This window comes from Puntigrus tetrazona, chromosome 7, assembly GCF_018831695.1.
Source record: "Puntigrus tetrazona isolate hp1 chromosome 7, ASM1883169v1, whole genome shotgun sequence".
NCBI classification, from domain to species: Eukaryota; Metazoa; Chordata; class Actinopteri; order Cypriniformes; family Cyprinidae; genus Puntigrus; species Puntigrus tetrazona.
Genome location: NC_056705.1, coordinates 11065292 through 11087747, shown reverse-complemented (window position 1 = coordinate 11087747; position 22456 = coordinate 11065292). Strand labels below are relative to the sequence as shown.

The 22456-nt window shown below is 36.4% G+C and overlaps 1 protein-coding gene across 4 annotated transcripts in view; it reads left to right on the top strand.

Moving 5' to 3' along the window:
- The window catches only part of LOC122348712 (A-kinase anchor protein 13-like), a 64376-nt gene that overhangs the window by 15158 nt on the left and 26762 nt on the right, over window positions 1-22456 (top strand). For all 4 annotated transcript variants that reach the window (XM_043244506.1, XM_043244503.1, XM_043244507.1 and 1 more), the window contains exons 5-12: window positions 730-913; window positions 1828-2017; window positions 3185-4922; window positions 6016-6098; window positions 14507-14570; window positions 17243-17364; window positions 19814-20091; window positions 21587-21634. In XM_043244506.1, the coding sequence (XP_043100441.1) occupies window positions 730-913; window positions 1828-2017; window positions 3185-4922; window positions 6016-6098; window positions 14507-14570; window positions 17243-17364; window positions 19814-20091; window positions 21587-21634 (2707 nt within the window). The remainder of the gene's footprint in view (window positions 1-729; window positions 914-1827; window positions 2018-3184; window positions 4923-6015; window positions 6099-14506; window positions 14571-17242; window positions 17365-19813; window positions 20092-21586; window positions 21635-22456) is intronic.

The following is a 22456-nucleotide window of genomic DNA, read 5'->3' as shown; positions in this document are numbered from 1 at the left end:
TGTCTCCATTTTCTCTTTTTTTAAATAATTTTTTTGGGTATCATTAGTTTAGAAGAGAATATTTCAGAGCTTGTATCTGAAGCCAAATAAACGTCTCTAAATGACATTGCAGATCAGGTTCCAAGCAGTTCCTTTGAGTTCATAATGGTCACATGACAGTTCACGGGTCAGTTACAGTGTGACGTTAATTACAGGTGGCACATCTTTTTAAATATTTAATTAATTATTTTTGGTCTGGTTCTTCTTTTCTGAATCATAATTAATTGCCCTTGTCTAACAAACTTGTGTGGTGAATAATTAGTTTTTATGTTTTAAAGTTGTGCTTGCTTTATTTTGTAATTTATTTTTTTTTTAAACTAAAAATATTCATGTACATATACTGTACACTTTAATGGTTGAAAGATTATTTTGTTTTATTTTATGTTTTTATTTACTTTCACTTTATTTTGAATTGATTTGTTATTAATATTTATCAGCATAGATGCGAGATAATGACAAAGTCATTTATAATTTCACAAAGATTTATTTCAAATAAATTATTGTTTCTGTTTCTGATCATCCTGAAATCCTGAAAAAAGATGAACACACAAATATTAAGCAGCACAGATGTCTAAAAGTTCTTTTCTGATGGTAAATTAAAAGTACATTTCTGTATTATCAGTCAGGCAGGATAGACAATGACTATTTTACATTACACTCGTTTTGAACTCTTTCATTTCTCTCTTTCAGGACTAGAACCTCAAGAGACCCTCCTTCACTTCGCAGCTCGGCGTGGGCTGCTCAAAGTGGCCAGGTTTCTCCTCAAACAGCCAGGGGCCCGAGAGGCCCTCAGCCTGTGCAATAAACAGGGCTCCACACCGGTGGTCATCGCCCAAAGTCGAGGACATATAGCTCTGCTGGAGCTCTTCAACCGGTGAGTGATGAGCTTTCAAACACAATTCACATCAACACAGTGTGTCAGTAGGAGATATCAGTTTACGTTTGCAAACATTTATTTGGCCTATAATTGTAATAATCCAGTGAGATTTTTGTTTGTTGCCACAGTTCTTCTGGTTTTAGTCCGTCTCAGTTTATTCCATTTCTTCATGTGATTCCAGAAAGACTGGATGATGATCAGATCAGATCTCTGTGTGGAGCACTGGCTGTTGTCAGACAAAAATATCGCTGGATTATTAAGTTCAGTGACAAAATAAAGTTTGGAAATGGAAACTGATATTTCCTATTGACACACCAGAGCAAAAGCTAGAAATAACTTAAAATCTGTTTTAGGTGGTGAAAATATTAGTGTTCTAATAATTTTGGCCATCACTGTATTGTTCGAGACATCTAAAATCATCTTAAAATCTAATTGGTAAACATTATTAGTGCTTTTTTTTCCACACAAGAAACATCTGAGAAGCAGGAAGTCTCCATTAGCTCCGTTTAATCTCGTTGCTGAGACATTAAAGTGATCTAATTGTGTATTCTTTCATCTGCTGCATGCTGCTTCAGACAGCAGAAAGACAGTTGCTTTCCTGTGATAAAAATCACTCCGCCCAGTATTAGACGATATTCTAGGCCCAGATTTTAACCATTACCTTTTATTATTAACACTCTCGAGTTGGCAAAAGGATAAAAAATATACACTGAACTGTATAATAACTTCCTTTGTATATTTGGATCATCCTCCACTGCCCCTTGAGTAAATAAATCAAAGCAGTACATCCATAAGAACTTTTAATTGCAGTACATTGAGTGTCTTGATGACAGCAGGGTGTTATTTTGTTTAAAGCTGGAATGGAACAGTTTGAGCATATGCTGTTCATCTGAAGGCTTGTTTTGATTTAGGGAGGGTTTGAATGCTGGCGCTGAGACGCTCAGACAGCTCTCCTCCTCGGGCGGTCGTGTGGTGCAGCACCACCCCTCTCTGAACACCTACACCCTCTCTGTGGGCACCGAGCCGGGCAGCGCACCACCCAACCTACAGGCTGACATCCTGGAACTGTACAGAGTGATCTTGAGCCATTGTCAAGAGAAGGTGAGTCAGTTGTGTTTGTCTAAATGTGGAGAAAGCTTTTTTTTTTTTTTTTGAGTGTGATGAACTTCTCCAGACTTGTATTATTCAGCATGACGAGGACAACATTTGTAAACATGAATAATGATAATAATATATCAACAAAGACACCCTGTAAGGGTTTTGACCGTGTGGTTAAATCTGTAATTCCACTTCCAAGTGATCAAATATGGCCATAAATATCGGCACCCTTGGAAAGTCTGATCAAAGGCGACTGTGAAAATTAATCTGCATCGTTAATCCTTGTGATCTTGATATTTGATAGAATCCATGATGCCATGTGTCTAAACATGATGTTTAGGACCTCCAGCAGAAATATAAGCCCACTTAAGTTCCAGTCATGTCTGATAACTAAATAAGCTGGAGTTTGTTTTTGGATGAGCTAGGAGAATGTTACTTGAATCCCAGGTTTTCTGTCCCTGAGCTGTTTTCTGAAATTCTCCAGATATGGTCCTTTGGCCCCTTAAACACTCCTCCTTAATGCTGGTCATTAGGACGATACGGACACATATCCTCTTCCAGGCAGTTTCCTAACATTTTATGTTGATTGTAAATTTTTAATTAATGCTCTGAGAATTTCAAGGGGTGCCAATAATTGTATCCAACATTTATTTGAGAAAAACATTTATTTCATAATAATATATCCCCGATTTTAAATTCTTATTATCCAATAAAAATGTTAGATTTTATTTATTTATTTATTTATTTATTTAACCAAGAGTGCCATTCAGACCTTCAAACACACACACACACACACACACACACACACACACACACTTATGCATATATATTTATTTATGTGTATTTATATTCCTCTAAAAGCTTGAAACGTTGTATTTCTCATATCTCATGTTACTGCCTTCTCATATCTCATGTTACTGAATCACTGTGTTGTCTTCTCTTCGCAAGTGGCCTTGGATTTTAGAAATGCCTGCTAAATGAATACATACCATTATGCAGTCAACAGAAGGGAACTTGTTTGCCAAGAAATATCCCTCAGATTTCAACCTCCACCATAACGTTTTTTCCAACAGCTGTAGATCTGCTATTCATTGCACTGACATAACTGTAGAGCTAGAGAATTGCTTGAAGGAGAGAAAACCTAAGCTGTTGTTCTGTGTTCATGTTCAGGGAGGAGTTGCATTTCGGCAGAGCTCAGACTCTCCGCACATTGCCCAAGAATGTGATGACGGCCTGGAGACCAGAGATTGCTGTTGTGAAGAGGCACCGCTCGACTCCCTTGATACGAGAGAACGAGGCTTCACTCCTTTCAGCACAGAGGAAAACAAAGGAGAACGTAATGACCGCCTGGATCCCTCACAGATCAGGGAGGGTGACGGAGGTCCCTCGCTCAGCTGTGAAACTGACCCAACTCTCCTACACAATGGAAATAGTGCAGATCAGCGGGCGTGTGCTTGTGAAAACAGTGAGACTGATTGCAGAGAGCAAGAGGAGCGTTCAACTACTGGTTTAGTTAGTACCGGTGACGTTGGAGATAGTAGTGATGCTGTGCAGAACGCTTCTGAGAGCATAGTCAATAGAAACTCTTCCTGCGGACAACAGAACGAGGAAGCCGATAAAGCAGACGGCTTAATCTGTGAAACACCGGTTCATGCTGAGGGAGAAAATCGAGAAGAAGGATACAACTTTGTGGAGAAGGACCTATCTGAACATAACCCCATCGTTGAGGCAGGAGATATGGGAATCATTCAGTCTTTGGACACACCGGAAAGCTCAGATGTTGAATCTTGTTCTCAGGGTGCTGAGACTGATGATGAAGAAGAGGATGAGTGCGTAGACTGCATAGATCCAGAGGAGATTCGAGAAGAAAGCCAGAAACCACTGGATCTTAATTCTGATGGAGATACACCTCTGGATTGCTCGCTGCAAAATTTGGCGGAAAATAAAATGCGTTCTTGTGATAAAACCGATGACGCAGGAACCCGGCTGGAGGGAGGCATTTGCGAGAAGGTCACGTGGGAAGGTAGGCGAGATCTTGACTCTTCTGGAACTTGTGATCAAGAAGAAACTGACGAGGAGTTTCAGGAGAGTCTAGAAATGCCATACTCTGAAACCGATGGCGACCCACCGAAGGAGGAATTTAGTGATGCACCCTCAAGAACTTTAGTTGCAGAAGATGAGAGCGTTTTACATCTGCATGAAGTAAATCAAGAGCTGCTGTCTGTAGAAAAAAATTCTCTTTTAATTGAAGAAAGTGAGTCAGACGGACAGAAACTAAGTACTTCCAGCGTCTTACCAACTGAGCTTGGTCAAGCACCTGGTACTAGTGAAGATACCTCAGAGGATCTACAGGATCTTGTAGCTTCTACCTTTGAGAGGATGGAGAACGTTCAAGGGAGTTGGATGAACGGATCCGTCTGGGAAGCTCAGGCGGCCGCCGAGGAAGTTCTTGAGTCAGCGATTCCCGCAGATATGGAGAAAGTGAACCTCCCAGATGACTCCTCTCAGGATCCCAGGCAGGATATGAGCTCAAACAGTGAGGTCATGCAGGACACATCAGGAGAAGACCTTTCAGCAGAGGATGCGGGTGTAGTTTTTGTAAACACAGATAAATCTGGAGAACTATGTGTCTTTGTGGATCCCTCAGATGAATTAGCTACGTCGAATGAGTTTGGAATCTCTGAGAACAACCTGGCCTTCAATGCAGAAGATCTGTTGGGTGTTTCGGTCCACAGTGACCATCTAGATGGTGCCTTATTTGTTCTAAATGCTCTTTGTCATGAGAACGACGTTATAGTTTCTTCTGTATGTCCTGAGCAAGGCCAAGCAAGTTTAGATCCTGTGTCCCAAGAGACAGAAGCTGCAGTGCATAAACCTGTACAATCAATGGATGAAGACCTACTAAAGGGTGAGTTGAAAAGTGTAAAATATTTGACAAATAAAGCTGCACCTGATATAATATTTAACACCAGTAAACAAAATGAAATGTAAACGTAAATGCTATAGAAGTGTATTTTGATTTCAGTCACTGCATGAAAAAATGACTGGTTTTAAGAAGAGAACAGGAATGAAAAGAGCATAAAGCATTATTAATTAAACATTTATTATAAATGGAAAGCAATACAAAATTGCATAACGTGATAAATGAACTTGAATTCACACATTGACACAATATCTGACACAAATCTAAAATATGTGCATTTTGCACATGTTTTGCATGCTTGATGTGAATATAAGTTGCTTTGGAAAATATGTTACAGCACATTTCAGTTGATATTTAAACAAATACATATATTTATTGTTGCTCCAACAATTGAGTTCCTGGTTCAAAAAAAAGACATTTTGCTAGTCTGAAGCTCAACTTCCATTGCCAGCATTGGTGTTTAATTTCATCACTGATCAAATATTACACTGTGATTGCATAACAGGCTTTCCAAGTCTCCTCAAGAGCACCCTCCTTCCATGATAAACCAAAATTAAGTAATTATACCTTTCTGATCCAACAGAATAATTGAAAGTAGCCTGTGCGTCTCCAACACGCACACGCCTGAGCGAGCAGGGTGTATTCATCGTGATTTATGTACATAATAAAAGTAGCTTAGCAACAGGTGATGTCATTATGGGATGTCCAGGGAAGTGAAGTCACAAGACGGGGTCAGCATCCATTTCCTGAACTTTTTATTTTCTCCTCCGTTCTCACAGTGACCGAAAAAGTACATCGGTACACCCATGCTTTTAAAGAGTATTGTTATCTTTGCAGAGTTACGTAACTGAACTAAAATAGCCAGACGTACCATTTCCAGAAGCATGCCTGTTTGCTTATGCTTTTGCTGTGCAGCACATGTTTTTAGTTCATTTATCATTTAAAAAAAATAACTTCGATATTCCATTCGTTAGTGAACTAAAAATAATCTTTTTTTTTTTTTTTTTCATGAACAAATTTGTACTCTTTGTACTTTTAACTTTATATCTGACTGAAGTTAATGCATGTTTTCTCACAGAGTCAGATGCAAGTTTGGAGGATCAGATGGGCTCTCAGAAGACGATGTGGCCTGATATCGCAGACAAAAAAGATGCACCAGTGGTTAGTACTAAAAATATAGTGTTTTCACATTGTGTTTAATTTACTGCACTACACTTATGATATATGCCGTGGGTGTACGCTGAGATATGAATGACATACCATGATAGTTATGTTGCAAAAATACTAGGACTGTCAGTCTTTTTTTATTGTTTCTGTCACTTCTTTGTTTAATGCTGATTGATGATTTTTACTGTGTCACATCATGTGCCATATATATATATATATATATATATATATATATATATATATATATATATATATATATATATATATAATTTTATTTATTTATTTTTTTAATTATTTAGTTGATACAAACTAACAAGACAAATGTGATTTCTACTCTCCTTGTTAACCAAAATAGGCTCTTGTTTTTTTGTGATGATCCCGGTCAGCAAGATCCTAAGCATACATAGAGGGGTCGATATTTACGGTTTCTTTGAAGCAAATAATTTTGATCACCAAGTTCCAAATGGGGGCGATATTTCTCCGAAAACATAACGTAACGTCCTGTTACTCAGCAGCATTTCGGTCGGGTCCCCGTGGTGTCGGGCCCACGTATAACCAATAACAGATGCGGTCCTCTCTTTCATCTTTAGGCCTGCTAGTTATGAAAAGATCTGAGAATTATTATAAACATCTGAATATCCAGCAGTATGTATCTTTGCACACGTGGAGCCAGTTCTAGAATAAAGAAGAGAAATACACTACTATTCAAAGGTTTTTTTTAAAGCTCTTATTCATTGAGGATAAAGGACATTTTAAAAGATTTTTACTTTAAATGAAAAACAAACAAACAAACAAGTTTTTCCACAACATATTAAGCCGTTATATTTCCTTCCAAAGATTTAAATTAAACCTGTGTGCAAAACTGGAATATCACATAAAGCATGCAAATAAAGCAACGTTTCCATCCAACAAGTCAAAGAGAAAAACGTTTTCACTTCCTGGTAAACTGTGACACTAAATGAGCCCCTGGATATAATAATTTTCATATATGATATAAATTACTTGCACCTTTCGAACAGGCGAAACACAGTAAAAGTTTATCCTACTGAAGTGTGCGCCCAAGTTTTTCTTTTTATGCACATTTTTCCAAAATGCAGATAAAAACGCATTTAAAAGTGACACTGAAGACTGAGTAATATTGCTGAAAATGCTGCTTTGCATCACATAAATAAATTCCATTTTAAAATAGTCAAATAAAAAATAGCTATTTTAAATTTTTATAATATTACAGAATTTTACTGATTTTGATCAAACAATAAGCAGCTTTGGTGAGCGTCAGACATTTACAAAAAAACATTAAAATGCCAACCTTTTGAATGGTTCTGTATATGTGGCGTATGTTTTCAGTGTTGTTGGCTTACTCTATAGTGCTTTACTAACAATGTTATTGTGCTTCTGTTATTCAAGGTAAAACAGTTGCATTTGTGTCTGTGTTCACAGAAACACAAGATATGGTAGCAGTGAGGCGTGAAGTCCAGGAGCAATGTGGATTTGTTTACTCTGTGAGAGTTCAGGACAAGAAGAGAGAGCTAGTTAATAGTGTTTTAGAGAAGCAGTCGATGATTAATGCTTTTGCAGGGCACAGTGTAACCGGTAACATAATGATTTTTTCACAGCACTGTGTGTGTTTTGAGCTGTAGTTTTTGGTAGATCAGCCGTTCTCCTGTAAGACGCTGACAGTTTAATGTCGTGACCTCTGGGCCAGCTGTTCATCCACAGGCTTCTTTACAACCGTTTGGGGGAATGGGGGGCTGGGGTTACCCTTTTATGTGAACCACGAGTGCTGAAGGCCTTTTCCTGCAAATCCTGGCAACACACGGAGCCTCGCTTTCTGCTTATTTCACCTCTGGAGATCATGAGCAGATGGAAGAAATCGCTAGTAGGTGTTGCTCGGCCTCGTTTCCTCTGGGCAGAGGGTGTGTTTGTGATTTGTGTGTGTGCGTGTACATGCTGGGCTAAACACTGAAAAGCTTTGACGATGGTTCAATGGTAGTGTTCGTCAGAGAGGCATCAGGGCTGTTATCTGTGTATCCCACTGGACAGGCTTTCCTGCAGGGACTGAGCTCCGAGAAGGAAAGAGAAAGGCAACAGCGTAGGTCGTGGTTCTTGGTCTGATTTTTGAACTTTTTTGTAAACATTCTAGCAAGGAAGCATTACTATAAAAGGCTATCAGACTGTAAGAAATGTGCTCTGGTCAAGGCTTTAATTATAACTTGATTATTTAAACGATGCCAAGTTTAACAGGGACGAAAATAGCTAAGGTTAGACATTGCTTTGTGACAGTCAACACGCTTGTCAAATTGTTCATTTAGATATGTTATGGGAATGTTTTAGACTGAAATAAACTAATGCCACAGAATTCCTGAAATCCATATATAATTAAAGTGTTGCTGTTTTCTGTTCCAAATGATGTCACTTCCTGGAGGATGACATCATCATGGACCTGGCTTTTGTTAGTTTAGGTTTGTTACGAAATATTAAGAGCACATAGAAATAACAGCTATAAAAAAAAGGTTTTTTTGAGTGTATTATACTGTACATGTGTGTTTTTTCGTTGTAATTCTTTTTAAATATTTTAATTCAAGTATTTTTTTGTATAGTTATTAGTTTTATTTCTTTTGTTAACTATTATTTATATTTATATGAATTTTATTAAAATGTTAAAATGTTAAATGTTGCCATTGCAGTTTTTAAATTTTGAAAAATGTTTTATTTCAGTTAATGTCAATTAGTGCTTTTAAAGATTTTAATTTCAATCATCTCAGTAAAACTTTGCTTGGAAACATTTTTATTAGAGAAAAACGAAAATCGGAAACGCATGGATTATGTCAGTAGGTGCAGAATAAGACGTTTTCTTCTCATATCGAAGTAAAGATATTAATATATTATTATGATTTAACTGTGAACCAAATATGATTTGCATGCGTTAAAAAATTGAGTATAATATTTGATTCGATGTTAAGAGACCGGAGTATTAAAAGGTGCTTTAAAGCAGGAATGACCCATGTGCAGATGTGTGAGGAAGAGCCAGCAGGGTGGGATGGCGCAAAGAAAGAGGAAAAGAGACTGTTTGCATATGTGAGTGTGTGTGTGTGTGTGTGAGAGAGAGAGAGAGAGAGAGAGAGAGAGAAGAGTGGAGTGGGGGATGAGCAAGGGAAAGGGGCCGGCCCGTCACACAGATGTGAAAGATTAGGAGCGTCTCATTTTTCCAAACGCTTGAGCCGTGGAGATTGTGCCTGTCAGGACCTCATGTGGGAAATAAGCTTTGTTCAGTGTCACAGTTTCTCCTCGCGCGTGTTGGAAAGATGTACGAGCGATACAAGCGGAGGTATAGTTTGTGTGCCAAAGGAGAGAGAACTCTGGATGTAGTTTTAATCAAGGTAAGAAGATCCGAAATGCTGACATCCAGCACTTTTGCATTGTGATTTATACAGGATTTAAATCATTAGAAAACGTTAAAATATCCGTTTTAGTTGAATTTGTAGTTTTATTAGTTTTGATAACAGCATAAAGTTTTTTTTTTGTTTTTTTTTTTTTTGTTTCATACATATGTGTGTATATGCACACACACACACACACAAACACCACACGTGTATTAGCTTTTTGTGTTTAAGCTTAAACTTTGTGTTATAAAACGAATGTGGACAGCATTGCTTGTCAGATACATTGAAAGATGTCTGCGGTGATGTTTTATTGAAGACAGTTTGAGACACTTACGACATCTCAGTTATTTCTTTTAGATAATCCAAGATTTTCTGAACAAATAGCAGCTGATATCTCGTTTATGATTTTTCCTATAACTTTCAGTGTTTTTCCAAACTTAGGTGTAGTCTCTGTTCATAGAAAGCATCTGTTCCTGCGGAACCTGATGGCCGTGTCTGTGGTGTTTTCAGTCAGCTGTTCTTTTTGAGCGTCCAAACGCTGTCGTGTCTTATTTGTTTATTCGTTTTGTTGGCTCGAGACATCCGACGTTCCCACATCGCGCCAGACTTAAAGCTCTGTGTGTTTGTGTGTGTGCGCGCACAAGGTGCAGCTTGTTCTCAGCTGTTTTAATGTGGTTCAACAGACAAACACCCTGAAGCGCTGATCTGCCAGTTTGATCGTTCATTGAAGACGACGTGTGGATTGAACGCTCTTAACGGTCTTCCAAACCTCAAATCCTTAAGCTTTTAATAACTATTGAACTGTGTGTTCAGTGGTATTGCCTTCAAGTTTTCGGTGTATCTCAGATATTCTCTTACATGGCAATTCATGACTCATTTTTCTCTTTTGAATTTGAATGCCTGTGGTCATAGAGTCACTGAGTCATTTGATTCGGTACAGTTGAATCAGTGCATTTGAAGTCAATATAAACATAATTCATAGGTTTATTGTAAATGATTCAACATTGCACATTATTACATAGGAGTGCAATACTTGGCTTTGTAAAAATGACTCTGAAACGTTTCAGGTGATTAGTCTCTTTTTATTTTTCAATAATTTGCTCACTTTTACAGTCTGATGGAAAAATTAGTATTATTATTATTATTATTTTTTTTTTAATTAAACTTCATACACTACAATTCAAGTGTGAGGTTGGTCAAATTTATTTAATGTTTATTTATTCCTCTTGTGTTCTCCAAGGCTTTGTTTATTTAAAAAAATACAGTAATATTAATGATATTACAATTTAAAATAACTGATTTACATTTTAAAATGCATTTAAAATGTATTGCTGTTATATAAAGCTGAATTTTCAGCATCATTACTTCAGTCTTCAGTATTTAATATTCCCACTGTATTTTTTTTTAATATATAATCTAATATATATTGAATATTTATTTTATTTAATATACATTAAAATGTGAATTGAATCGTCAGTGTCACATTATCCTTCAGAAATCATTTTAATATGCTGATTTGCTTTGCAAGAAACTATTACTGTTATTATAAAAGTTGAAAACATTTGTGCTGCTTAATATTTTTGTGTAGACCATACATTTTTGTGGTAACTGACTGATCATTGATTGTTTCTCTGAATGGTTTTGAGCACCTATTATGAATGACTCCTGAAGACTGGATGGCAGTTGGATTGGAAAGATGCCTCTGGGAAAGCTCAAATACAATGTTTTGACTGTAAATGGAGTTTGCGCATGAGTGTGTGCGCGTGTGTTCGCGCATGCATGTGGAGGTCAAGAGCTGCGTGAGTCGAGGGGCGGCTCAGTTTGGTGACAGTCTGGGAGCCGCTGCTCAAATCCTAACGGTTTCCTTTGGCTCCCAGCCTGGAGAGAATGATGGAAACGGGCCGCCGGCCAAGTGACTTCATAGCGCTTGTACTGCAGCTAAAAATCACCATCTTTACAATCAGCACAAACCGGAGATTTGCGCAGTTTTAAGACGCAGATCTTGGAAACGCAAATGGTCCTGTAGTAACATAGCAACGTCAGGCACAGAAATCAGACGTAAAATGTCCCACTATCTGATTAACATCGTCTTATCGTGCCATAAATTTTATCCCAAAGCGTTTGCTTTTGCATTGCAGCTTTTGTTCGCGCTGCGCGCATCGAGAGCCGGCGCACAGTCTGTGCATTTTCAAACCAGATGTGTTTTTATTGGGTACACTTCTGAATACTTGGCGATCTACACAGTCTGCTGGCACTGCCTTTTTGGTTTCTCCCCTAGCGCCGCAAATATGCAGTGAGAACGGCAGTGGTGCCAGATTCTGGAAAGGGACGCTGGGCCATGTTTGGCTCTGGGGCAGACATCAGGGTTTGGGCCCGTGTTACAGAGAGCGGTTCGGAGCATCTTTTAATATAGCGGTTGACAAGCATGCAGTTTTGTGCTTGATGTTGTTGTTTTATCAGATAGATAAAGACACATCACTTGCCTCGAACCTGAATTGCTTGCATGAGCGTCGCAGCTCAATGTGTCACTCTGCATGCTTTTTGATTCATGCGCATTTGTTATGAAACGCATTCAGTGACTATGAATGTTGAAATAAACTGAAATAGATTAATCTAGTTAGATTACTCTTACTCTCATGTCTTTTGAAGCCTGCAAGACCTTCGTTCATCTTCAGAACACAAACGAAAATATTTTTGATGAAATCGGAGAGCTGTCTGTCCCTCTATAGGTCCAGAAATGTAGTAAACGCATCAGTGAAACGGTCCATAGTGGAAAAATGACCCATTTGATGATCTCTGCATGCGCCATCTTCGACAAATGGATCTGATTTGAAGTGTGAAGAAAGAATTTATTCATCCAATGGAAACATATAGAATTAAACAAAACTTTCTGACTGGGTCACAATCTGACAGCTGTAGTTTTACAGCTTATGCTTAAACAACACGGCTCTTTTCATTTATAATCTCTTTAATCTCTATTGGTTTTTTTCAGCAGCAGTGATATCATCTCACACTATGATGGGAACTGCTGTACGGCTCTCTGTAGGCAGTTCTTGTGTTCGGGACAACAGACGGCAGTGTTCTCCACACAGCGGACAGCCTGAGCCCCGGCATGGACGTGATCGTCAATGCAGCGTTGTGCATCGTTAATGGCTTTAAAACTGTGCACGGCCACTTAGTTATTCGAGGGTGTGAACATAATTAGTCCCTGGCCTGGATGGAAACGTGAACTGCTCTTGGGTCAAATCAGAAGCCATTTTTCCGGTTCCTCACGTTTTCCTGCCGTGTTCCCTCCCTCTAGGGAGCCTTTGTTGACCGTCTTTCTCGCCCGTCCGATCTGGCATCACCCGTGTGACCCTGTAGCCGGGTTATAACAAAGGCGAAAGAGCTTTTTCAGTGCGCTTTCCAGCCGAGTGCAGGTCGCTTTAATACAGGCTTTCTATTGTGGGAGCTTTGTACAGGTTGCTGTTCAGTAGCAGTGCTGGCCGTAACTTGAGATCTGTGTAAACATTTCCAATAGACTGTATGTATTCACCCTTTCAGTGCCTCAGATCAAAAGCTGACATATAGTAGGCAAGCAGGCATGACATTATTGGGCCTCTTTGCTGAAACTGGACTCTGAAAAAGGAAGTACAGTATAGAAGATGCTGAGACTCATTTTAGCCACAGACTATATTAAGACTTCTTACTCTTATTTTGCTTAAAACTAATTAAGGGTGGCAAAACACAGTCCCTCTACAGTGCTTTTACATTTGCAGTGTGATAAAGGACAATTGTGTTCATTATATACTAGTGTTCAAAAATATATTTTTTAAATCTTATGCTTAAGGGATGTAATTATTTGATTAAAAAAAACAACTTAAAACAGTTACATTTTATTTTTAATTCAAGTGACTATATATATATATATATATATATATATATATATATATATATATATATATATATATATATATATATATATATTGATATATATATATATATATTTATAATACATATTCTAATTGAATATAAATGAAAATTTTTCAACATCAAATCTGATTACAGTGTCACGTGATCTTTCCGAAATCATTGTAATATTTAGATTTTTACATTTTTTTTTATTATTATCAATGCTTAAAACAGGAAACCACAATACATTTCTTTCAAACATTGTAAATGTCTTTGCTGTAACTTTATTAAACTAGTCAGTTCGTGTATCTTTGCTGAATAAAATATTGAATTTCTTAAAAAAAAAAAAAAAATGGTTCTTCAACCATACTTTTGTTGAAGTAGTTTAATAGTTTAATATTAATTTTTTAAAGAGTTGTGTTTTAATATTTTGAATAATAAAGATTTCTTTCCAACAGACCAATGTTATTTTTTATGCATTTTTATATTGAAAATTGAAAAAAAAATAAACAAATTATTTTCGTTTTAATCAAGCAAATTATATATGAAAAAAAAATCTGTTTCAAGATGTTTGTTTGTTTATTTAGATATTTATTACTATAGAATAAAAAAATCTTAAAAATTATACATACTTGGTTAAGGAACTGTTTATTATTTTTCAGGATCATTATTTGCAACAATAAGGATTTACAACACATTCGGGCATGGCTTATCGTATTTGAGCTGGATATGTTTTCTGTACTGGGTTTGATCTTTGGATTTGAATCCAGTCAGCAGTAGTTTGTTTGTATGTCTGGCTCGCTGAAGCCGCTGTGGTCCCTGAGGGCCCGGAGTGAGGTGCTGTTTGGTCTGTGATGAGTGAGATGCAGCTGTTATAGGTTCCTCAAACCACAGACCGAGCTCTAAACTCATATAGGCTGCAGTCTCTGAGCATATGTGAGCAAAGCTGCTGCTTCTGTTTCCCTTCATGCATTCATTAGAAACCCTCAGTTACATTGACCTTTTCAGCAATGAAAATTTTTTTTTTCATGCAGTCTGATGTTTATATTTGCTTTGAATGTGTCAGACAGCTTTTTACATTCATACAGTCACATGCGTAAGACCATATCTTCCTCTTTCTGTCCCCAGATCCACAGAGACAAAGACACGCTGTGTTCCAGTGTTTCCCAGAAGAGACACAGCGTATCCACAGGTAAGGTCACACGTCCATGAGCTGATACCGTGCTGTCGGTTATGTAAATTAGTGCTAATATTTACTTAGCAGGGATTAATTTTAGCTTATCAATTTTCAGCATCATTACTACGGTCTTTAGTATCACATGATTCTTCAGGAATCATTCTGATATGCTGACTTGCTGCTCAATTATTATTTGTACTATTAATAATCATTATTAATGTTAAAAACAGTTTAATGCAATTCAAAGCATCTTTGCTGAATAAAAGTATGATTATTGTTATTATTAAGTCTTACACTAGACTACTGAATGGAAATGTTTGACGGTTTTCACAAAATTATTAAGCAGCTCCACTGATGATAAAAAAGATAATGTTTCTTGAGGACCATGCGACAGTAATCTTGCTGAATATTCAGCTTTGCCATAACAGGAATGAATTGTGTTATGAATATATTTATACATATACATATATGTTTAATGTATGTGTGTGTGTTTTATTTTTATAAAAAAAAAAAAAACAAACTATTACATTTTAATCCATTTGTTAAAAAAAACATTGTTTGCAACTTCTAGGTAATAAAATAGGGCAAATTGCATTTTGGCAATGGAATTTTATTTCATACATATATATATATATATATATATATATATATATATATATATATATATATATATATATATATATATATATAAATGTATATGTATGTATGTATGTATATATATTTATGCATGTGGATATATATACATTCATATCTGACACAAAATTATATGACATGAAGAGCAAACAGTATTTTTATGTGTTATCAACGTTTTGATAGCAAACAATTGTCTTAAGCAGTCCTTTTTTGATCATATTTTTTTTTTTTCTTTTTCTGAGCTAATGTTGTAAGCTTGGCATGTTAACGTCATTTTCTCTCCGATTCATTTGTGAGTCACGTATTTCATGTGACGAGCGGTGTTTAGTGTGCCTGCTTCCTCAACAGTTAGGATGCTGTCTGTGTAGGCAGTGTACAGGTAAACTATAATGTTAGCCATAGTGTCTTTTACCAAAATATTTCCATCTCTCTGTCCATTATTAAATGGGTTGTTTTTTTTAATTTTTGTACCTTTAAGACTTCTATACAGTGTGTAAATGACTTTTATTATGGCTGGCTAGCTTCCCTGAGAGGCGGGAACATTGCGTTGTAAACATTGGTCTGTTCACCTTTAATACAGCAGCAGTGTCTGGGACAGAAAGTTTGATTTAACTTTATTTTGATGGTCCCTTATGAACATTCTCTTGACAGTAAGTAACTTTGCACCTGTATGTCAACTAGCTTTCATGAGTGTTAGCAGAGTATTAGTAAACTGGTAGGGATGAGGTTAGAGCAAGCTGACATGTTCTTGAAAAGTTACTTATAGTCAGTAGAACGTCTGTTTGGAGATCATCACAAAAAAGATTTAGCAGATAATATTCATACGGTCTACTTATACTTTAAAGAAAGACATGTAGGTGCAACGTTACTTATTGTCAACAGAGTGTTCATAAGAGACCATAAAAATAGTGTTACTGAAAGTAATTTTTTTTCCACCTATTGTAAACATAAGTGGATTGTCTTGAACTCACAACTTTATCACTTGATCACTGTGTTCACAGTTTTTAATAATTCAGTGATTTTTTTTTTTTTGCAAGCAACAGTGTTGCATGGTTTGTGGTTTGCGGCAGTGCAGTGTTTTTAAAACCAAGATTAAAAAATTGGAATTGGAAAAAAAAATAGAAAAAACATTTTTATTACATTTTGATTCATTTGTTTTATCTTCATTAATGTATTTTTTATTTATTCAATTTTATATTTTTATTGTTGACTTTCTTGTTCATCTGCAACCTCAAAACCACATTGTTTTTGAGGTAATAGAATAGGGGAAATTGCATTTTGGCTATAAAAAAAGTTTTTAATACCATCCTAAAAATGAGTAAACGTTTAAAGTTGTTGTTTTTTTCACTGATATGCTAGAAACGTTATTTTATTTTTTTTACTCCTGGGATTATACATAGATGCCATTTTGCTGACTTTCTTCTCAGAGTCCCGTCGTCATGTTGTCATTTGTTTATCTGCAGCCGAGTTAATGACGTTTGCTTTTACTGAGAGCGCACACGCATAGAGAAAGGGCAGCTGCGGCAGTCCCTGCGAGACGTGAAATCATGGAGCCACCTGTGTGTTGTGTGACAGCTGACAAAGCTCGCACTCTCGTGACAGATCTCTGGGAGCTGATCCCAGCCTTCACAGTCACCCTCTTCACCAACAACGAGAGCGCGTTGCGCTTTGAAAGACTAGAAGAAAGTGAAAATGAGAGGCTGAGGGAAGCGGGCGCTGTTTTTCTAGGTGATGGAATCTGTTGAGGTTTATCGCGATGGTTTTGTCTCCCACGTGATATGGTTTTGTTACCCACGCGACGGGACGATACTGACACATGCCTCAGATACTTTCCTCATAAAGATCGTCAGGCTTCTCTGTGGCGAACACTTGCTGTTGAACAGAGGAAAACGAATGGTTTTTGGACATTGGGCTTCAGTAAGAGACCTTCTGTGGGGATTTGTTCATGACTGATTTTAACTGGGTGAACAAGCTATTGTTTTTGGGCACACAGCTATTCATGGTAGCTGTACGTCTGCCGGCCGTTTGTGTAAAAATGCGTGTGTTTTTTGCAGAGAGTTCGCGGTATCCAGAGTTTCACACTTGCAATTCAGAAACGGTCACATTTCGAGACTCGGGAAGCGATACGGATGGATTTCTTAGTCCTGACACTGGAGAGGACAACATCTTCAGAAAGGTGAGAGAAAGATTCGTAGCTTTTCTGAAGACGTGCATGTTGTTAGCCAGATCGGGCAGTGATATACGCTTTTTTCATTAAATTGTATAATGTATTATATATTTATTTATTCATTTATGGATTTACTTTGATTTAAAAAAAAAATAAAATATCCGGTCAACAGGAAGAATTGTTAGTCTGCTCACTATATAGAGAAAATAGAGCACAGGACAAGCTACGTGGTTTGAGGTTTCATCCATGTCTGCACGAATGTGCAGGATGACTCATGCATAAGAGCTTTGAAAAGTCCCTAACTTGAAGTATGAGGAATAATAAAAGTGATTCCTTATCGAATGTTTTCCTGCCACAGTCCCCAAGATATGTTGACGCTTTTGCCATCGCTAAGAGGACAAATGACTGAAAAAAGAAAAGCTTTTCGCGTAATATTAAAAAAATTTATATTTCTAGAAAAATAAAATAAAACATTCTAATTTCTAAAAATGTCAGTTTCTAAAAAAAGGTGTAAAATAGTTTCGATTAATATCATGATCGTGGACCAGCTTTCAGAATGAAGAATACGTTAGTAATAATGCGAAATATTCTAAATATATTTTTGTACGCATGTATTTTCAATTTAAATCAAATATTTGAATTTCATTTTGTTTAACCATCCTGCACCCATTTGTGAACCATAGTTTTACAAAAACCAATAATAACCACATAATGCTGAGAAGAAATTCGTGAGACTCATCCGATTGATGCACACCGAGCTGGACATTTTTGTTCACTCGACACACTTTTTTGGGGCGGGTTTGGTGATTTTTTTTTTTTTTTTTTTTTTTTTTTTTTGCACACCTAAATGTTAAAAGGGTTTTTTTTTTCCACTGGGTCACGTGGTTGCAAGTTCTCTAGAACCCTTTTAAACCTCTTGCACGCTCGCACACAAACACACACACACGCTTGTAAACCACCCCCTCTGCTTCCTCACACACATGCTCAATAGAAACCGTTTCAGGAGCACATGAATAGAGGGCTTTCACCCCCCAGAGCACCGACAAAACCCTCAGTGTGTGTCAGAAGCTCAAATCCTCTTCACCTTGTCTCTCGCGGCACAATAGACTCATCGGAACCGCACACCGAGGAAGCTCACGACTGCTTTACGTTTAGATGTGTGAGATCATAGGTTACGGTTTGTGTGTGTCACAAGATGCCTGGATGGATGAAAATAAGGAGTCTGTGTGTGTGTGTGTGTGTGTAGACGTCTCGGTCAGTCTAGCAGACTCATTTCACCCTGCTGATGATTCAGTGACGTACGTATTCACTTTAAAGTTATAGACGGCATATAGTTGCAGTGGACTGTTGGGAAAAAAAAAAAAAAAGGTAAAATGTGAGAAAGAGAAAGGCTCTAAAAATAACCAAAATGCTAATAAAGCAATGTTATATTTGTTCTAGGTTGAATTTGGAATTTTTATTAAAGCAAACATTTTAGATTTCAGTCTTTAGTATATTTTTTTTACGTTTTATTTAATGTATGATGATTTTTATTATTGTTGATGAAACTGTTAAAAATATATATTTTTTAAATTTAAGTAATCTAGTACAAAATATTATTAGATTAAAAAAACGTGCTGTCTCTGCTTCAATCACTCGTTTAAGTTGAAGTACTAAAATGACTTAAACTGAATAAAAAAATATACTACTAATTTTTTTAATTTAAAAAATAAGCTAATTAGAAATACAAAACCCCTCACAAAATTATACAAATTTTTGCAAATCTGTGTCATGCCCGTTTCAGGTCACGATCAGTGTTTTTAGTGTGAAATAAATCTCAAACTATCAAAAAACATACAAATCCCAAACTATACAAAAACTTTTGCCAAAATTTGCCATTTGTCATTATTGGAGAAAGGACAGACAATACTAACATTACCTGTCGCTGCTCATAGCATGGCGCCAGCAGCAAAGCTACGGTGAAAACAATAGCTCTGCCTTCTGTTATGAAAATAAACTCATACTGTGATGTAGAGAAGTCTTTGTGACTTTAGGGGTCTCATCTATGCACTAACAGCTTGTGACACTCCAAAGAGAAAGGAAAACGTGAGATCACACCCCTTTAAAGTTAAAAAGAAATACAAAAAAACCCAAAAAAAAAAACTAACATAGTTCTATCATAAAGAACATGGAATCTCTTAAAATAATTTTTTCCTGTCACAGTGCTACCTTTTTTTTTTTTTTTTTTTTCTTTTTTTTTTTTTAAGGTAATACTGAAACACTCTTAATAGCATTTTTGGCAGCGTAACTGCTTGAGTTCTTTAAGTTGAACCATTTTTTCTTCTTTTATCCACTTCCCATTTATCATTGACGAGATATAGCCTCTTTTTTTTATAGCACTTTATACTTTTATAGTACTATAGAGTAATGTTTCGTCTGTTTGAACAACAAACTGTAACTGTTTGTTGCCTCGGGGCAGGAGGCAGTAGTTGGAGGCGACAGCACGAGCGAGGTGTCCGTCTCCTGCTCCTCCACAGACGACACGGCCAGCGTGGGTCATCCCAGCTCCTCGGCCGAGAGCTCAGAGGAGGTGCGGCACGGAGCCGAGGCGGAGGAGGAGGCCAAGGACAGCTTAACGGAGGTGCCTCTGCCCGCCTCTCTCTTCCGCTCCACCGTTCGCTCGCTCTCTCCCTTCCGCAGACACAGCTGGGGTCCCGGGAAGAACCAGGGAGGGGAAGAAGAGATGAATCAGCGCAGGTACATGAGACCACGCCTGTTATTGCAACCGTTAATATTTTCTGCTTCGTGAAAATTCATCCTCAGTACATTAGTTAACTAGTGCTGCTAAACGATTAATGTCGGTCAATCGCATCTAAACTAGTTTTTGTTTACATAATATGTGTGTGTGTGCTGTGTATATTTATGTTTATAAAAACACATACACATGCATGTATATATTTAAGACAAATATGTTGTTTATATATTTAATGTAATGCATTTATATATAATATCATATATTAAAAATAATAATAATAATAATTAAAAAAAAAAAAGAAAAGATATATATATATATATATATATATATATATATATATATATATATATATATATATATATATATATATATATATAAAAGTTTATGCATGTAAATATTTTTGTATGTGTGTGTGTGTGTATACATATATAAATATATATACACTGTATGTTCTGTAAACATAACCTTTTATTTTGGATGTAATTAATCACGATTAATCGTCTGACAGCACTATTTAAAATAACCTATAAATTATATATTTAAAATTATAGTAGTATTTATTCTACTGGCTTTAATAATAAATGATAATAATCAAAATAAAAATATTAAGGCAGGTTTTTTTTGCTTAGTTGTCATAATGTTTCAATGCACCTACTATTAGTAGTCATTTATTTATTTATTTTCATTTTTGAAAAGGCTTTTGTAAACGTCTTCTGCACACTGAGGCTGTATTTATGCGCTTAAAAATACAGAAAAAGCAATAAAATTGTGAAATACTATTTTAGTTTATAATGCATGTTTTCAAATTTAATATATTTTAAAATTTTATTTATATCTGTGATTGAAATGCTGAATATTTAGTCTTCAGTCCCACATGATCCTTCAGAAACGTTTGACTTTATAATTACTTTGAAAATGGATGTATAGATTAACACTTTTTTTTCAGAAATAGAAAATTCAAAACATCAGCATTCATTTGAAATAAAAATCTTGTAGAATTATAAATGCCTTTACCATCACATCCGATCAGTTCAATGCATTCTTACTGAATAGTATTCGTTAATGCTTTTGAAAAGTAGTATACATATGTGTACGTAAATAAGTAAAGTGTTACCAAATGGTTTTTAAATAAGGAGTTTGCACTCCATTTGTAATAAAAGTGCTACAGCAATAAACGAATATGATGGAAATGTGCATCACAGATTACTGCCTAAAATGTATTTGGGTTTTCATGTTTTGAGGCACTGAATTCATTCACGTACTGAATGTTAATGCATTAGCACCTTAAACACAAAAGAGCAAAACATGCCTTTGCATGCTTTTTCAGTCATTCTCACCTTGTTCTTCCCTCAGTTACTCGTTTGCATTCACTCTTTTTTGAGATGGAATTCCATACTTTAGTAGTTTTATTTTTACCTTACACAGACATGTATTGTAGTCATAAATCTCTAATTTCTCCATTTCATCTCATCCCTCTTATCATCTTTTCATTTCCAGCTCTGTACAAAGTACAGGAGAGGAAAAGCCTGTGTTCTACCGAAGAAGGTATCCTGTTTTCTTTCATATTCTTTTTCGAGATGTCCTTTAGCATCTGAAACCCTTATAGAGTGCAACAGTGATTGCCATTTTTATCACAGCACTGAAAATTTCCCAATTAAACCCATAAAAAAATAAATAAAATTAAAATAATGAAAAAATTTGCCATAATATATATATATATATATATATATATATATATATATATATAGGTAGGTGTGAAAAAATGCTGCAAACAAATGCTTTCAAAAATGGAAGTGTTAAAAATGTATTTCCATAAATGAACAAAATGCAGTGAATGAACTAAAGAGAAATATAAAAAATATAAATCAGTATTTGGTGTGACCATCCTTTGCCTTCAAAACAGCAGCAGTTCTTCTAGGTACACTCGCACACAGTTTTTGAAGAAACTCGGCTGGTAGGTTCTTCCAAATACCTTGGAGAACTAACCACAGATCTTCTGTGGATGTAGGCTTTCACACATCCCTCCGTCTCTTCATGTAATCCCAGACACACTCGATGATGTTGAGATCAGGGCTCTGTGGGGGCCATGCCATCACTTCCGGTACTTCTTGTTCTTCTTTACGCTGAAGATAGTTCATAATGACTTGAGTGTTTATGTGCTTAGTGGCTGTATGTTTGGAGTCATCGTCCTGCTGCTGAATAAATTTGGGGCCAATCATCCACCTCCCTGGTACCTGGTATTGCAAGATGGATAAGTATCTGCCTGTATTTCTTAGCATTGAGAAGACCGTTAATCCTGACCAAATCATTTGCCGAAATGCAGTCCCAAATGTCCAAGGAACCTCCACCGTGCTTCACTGTTGCCTG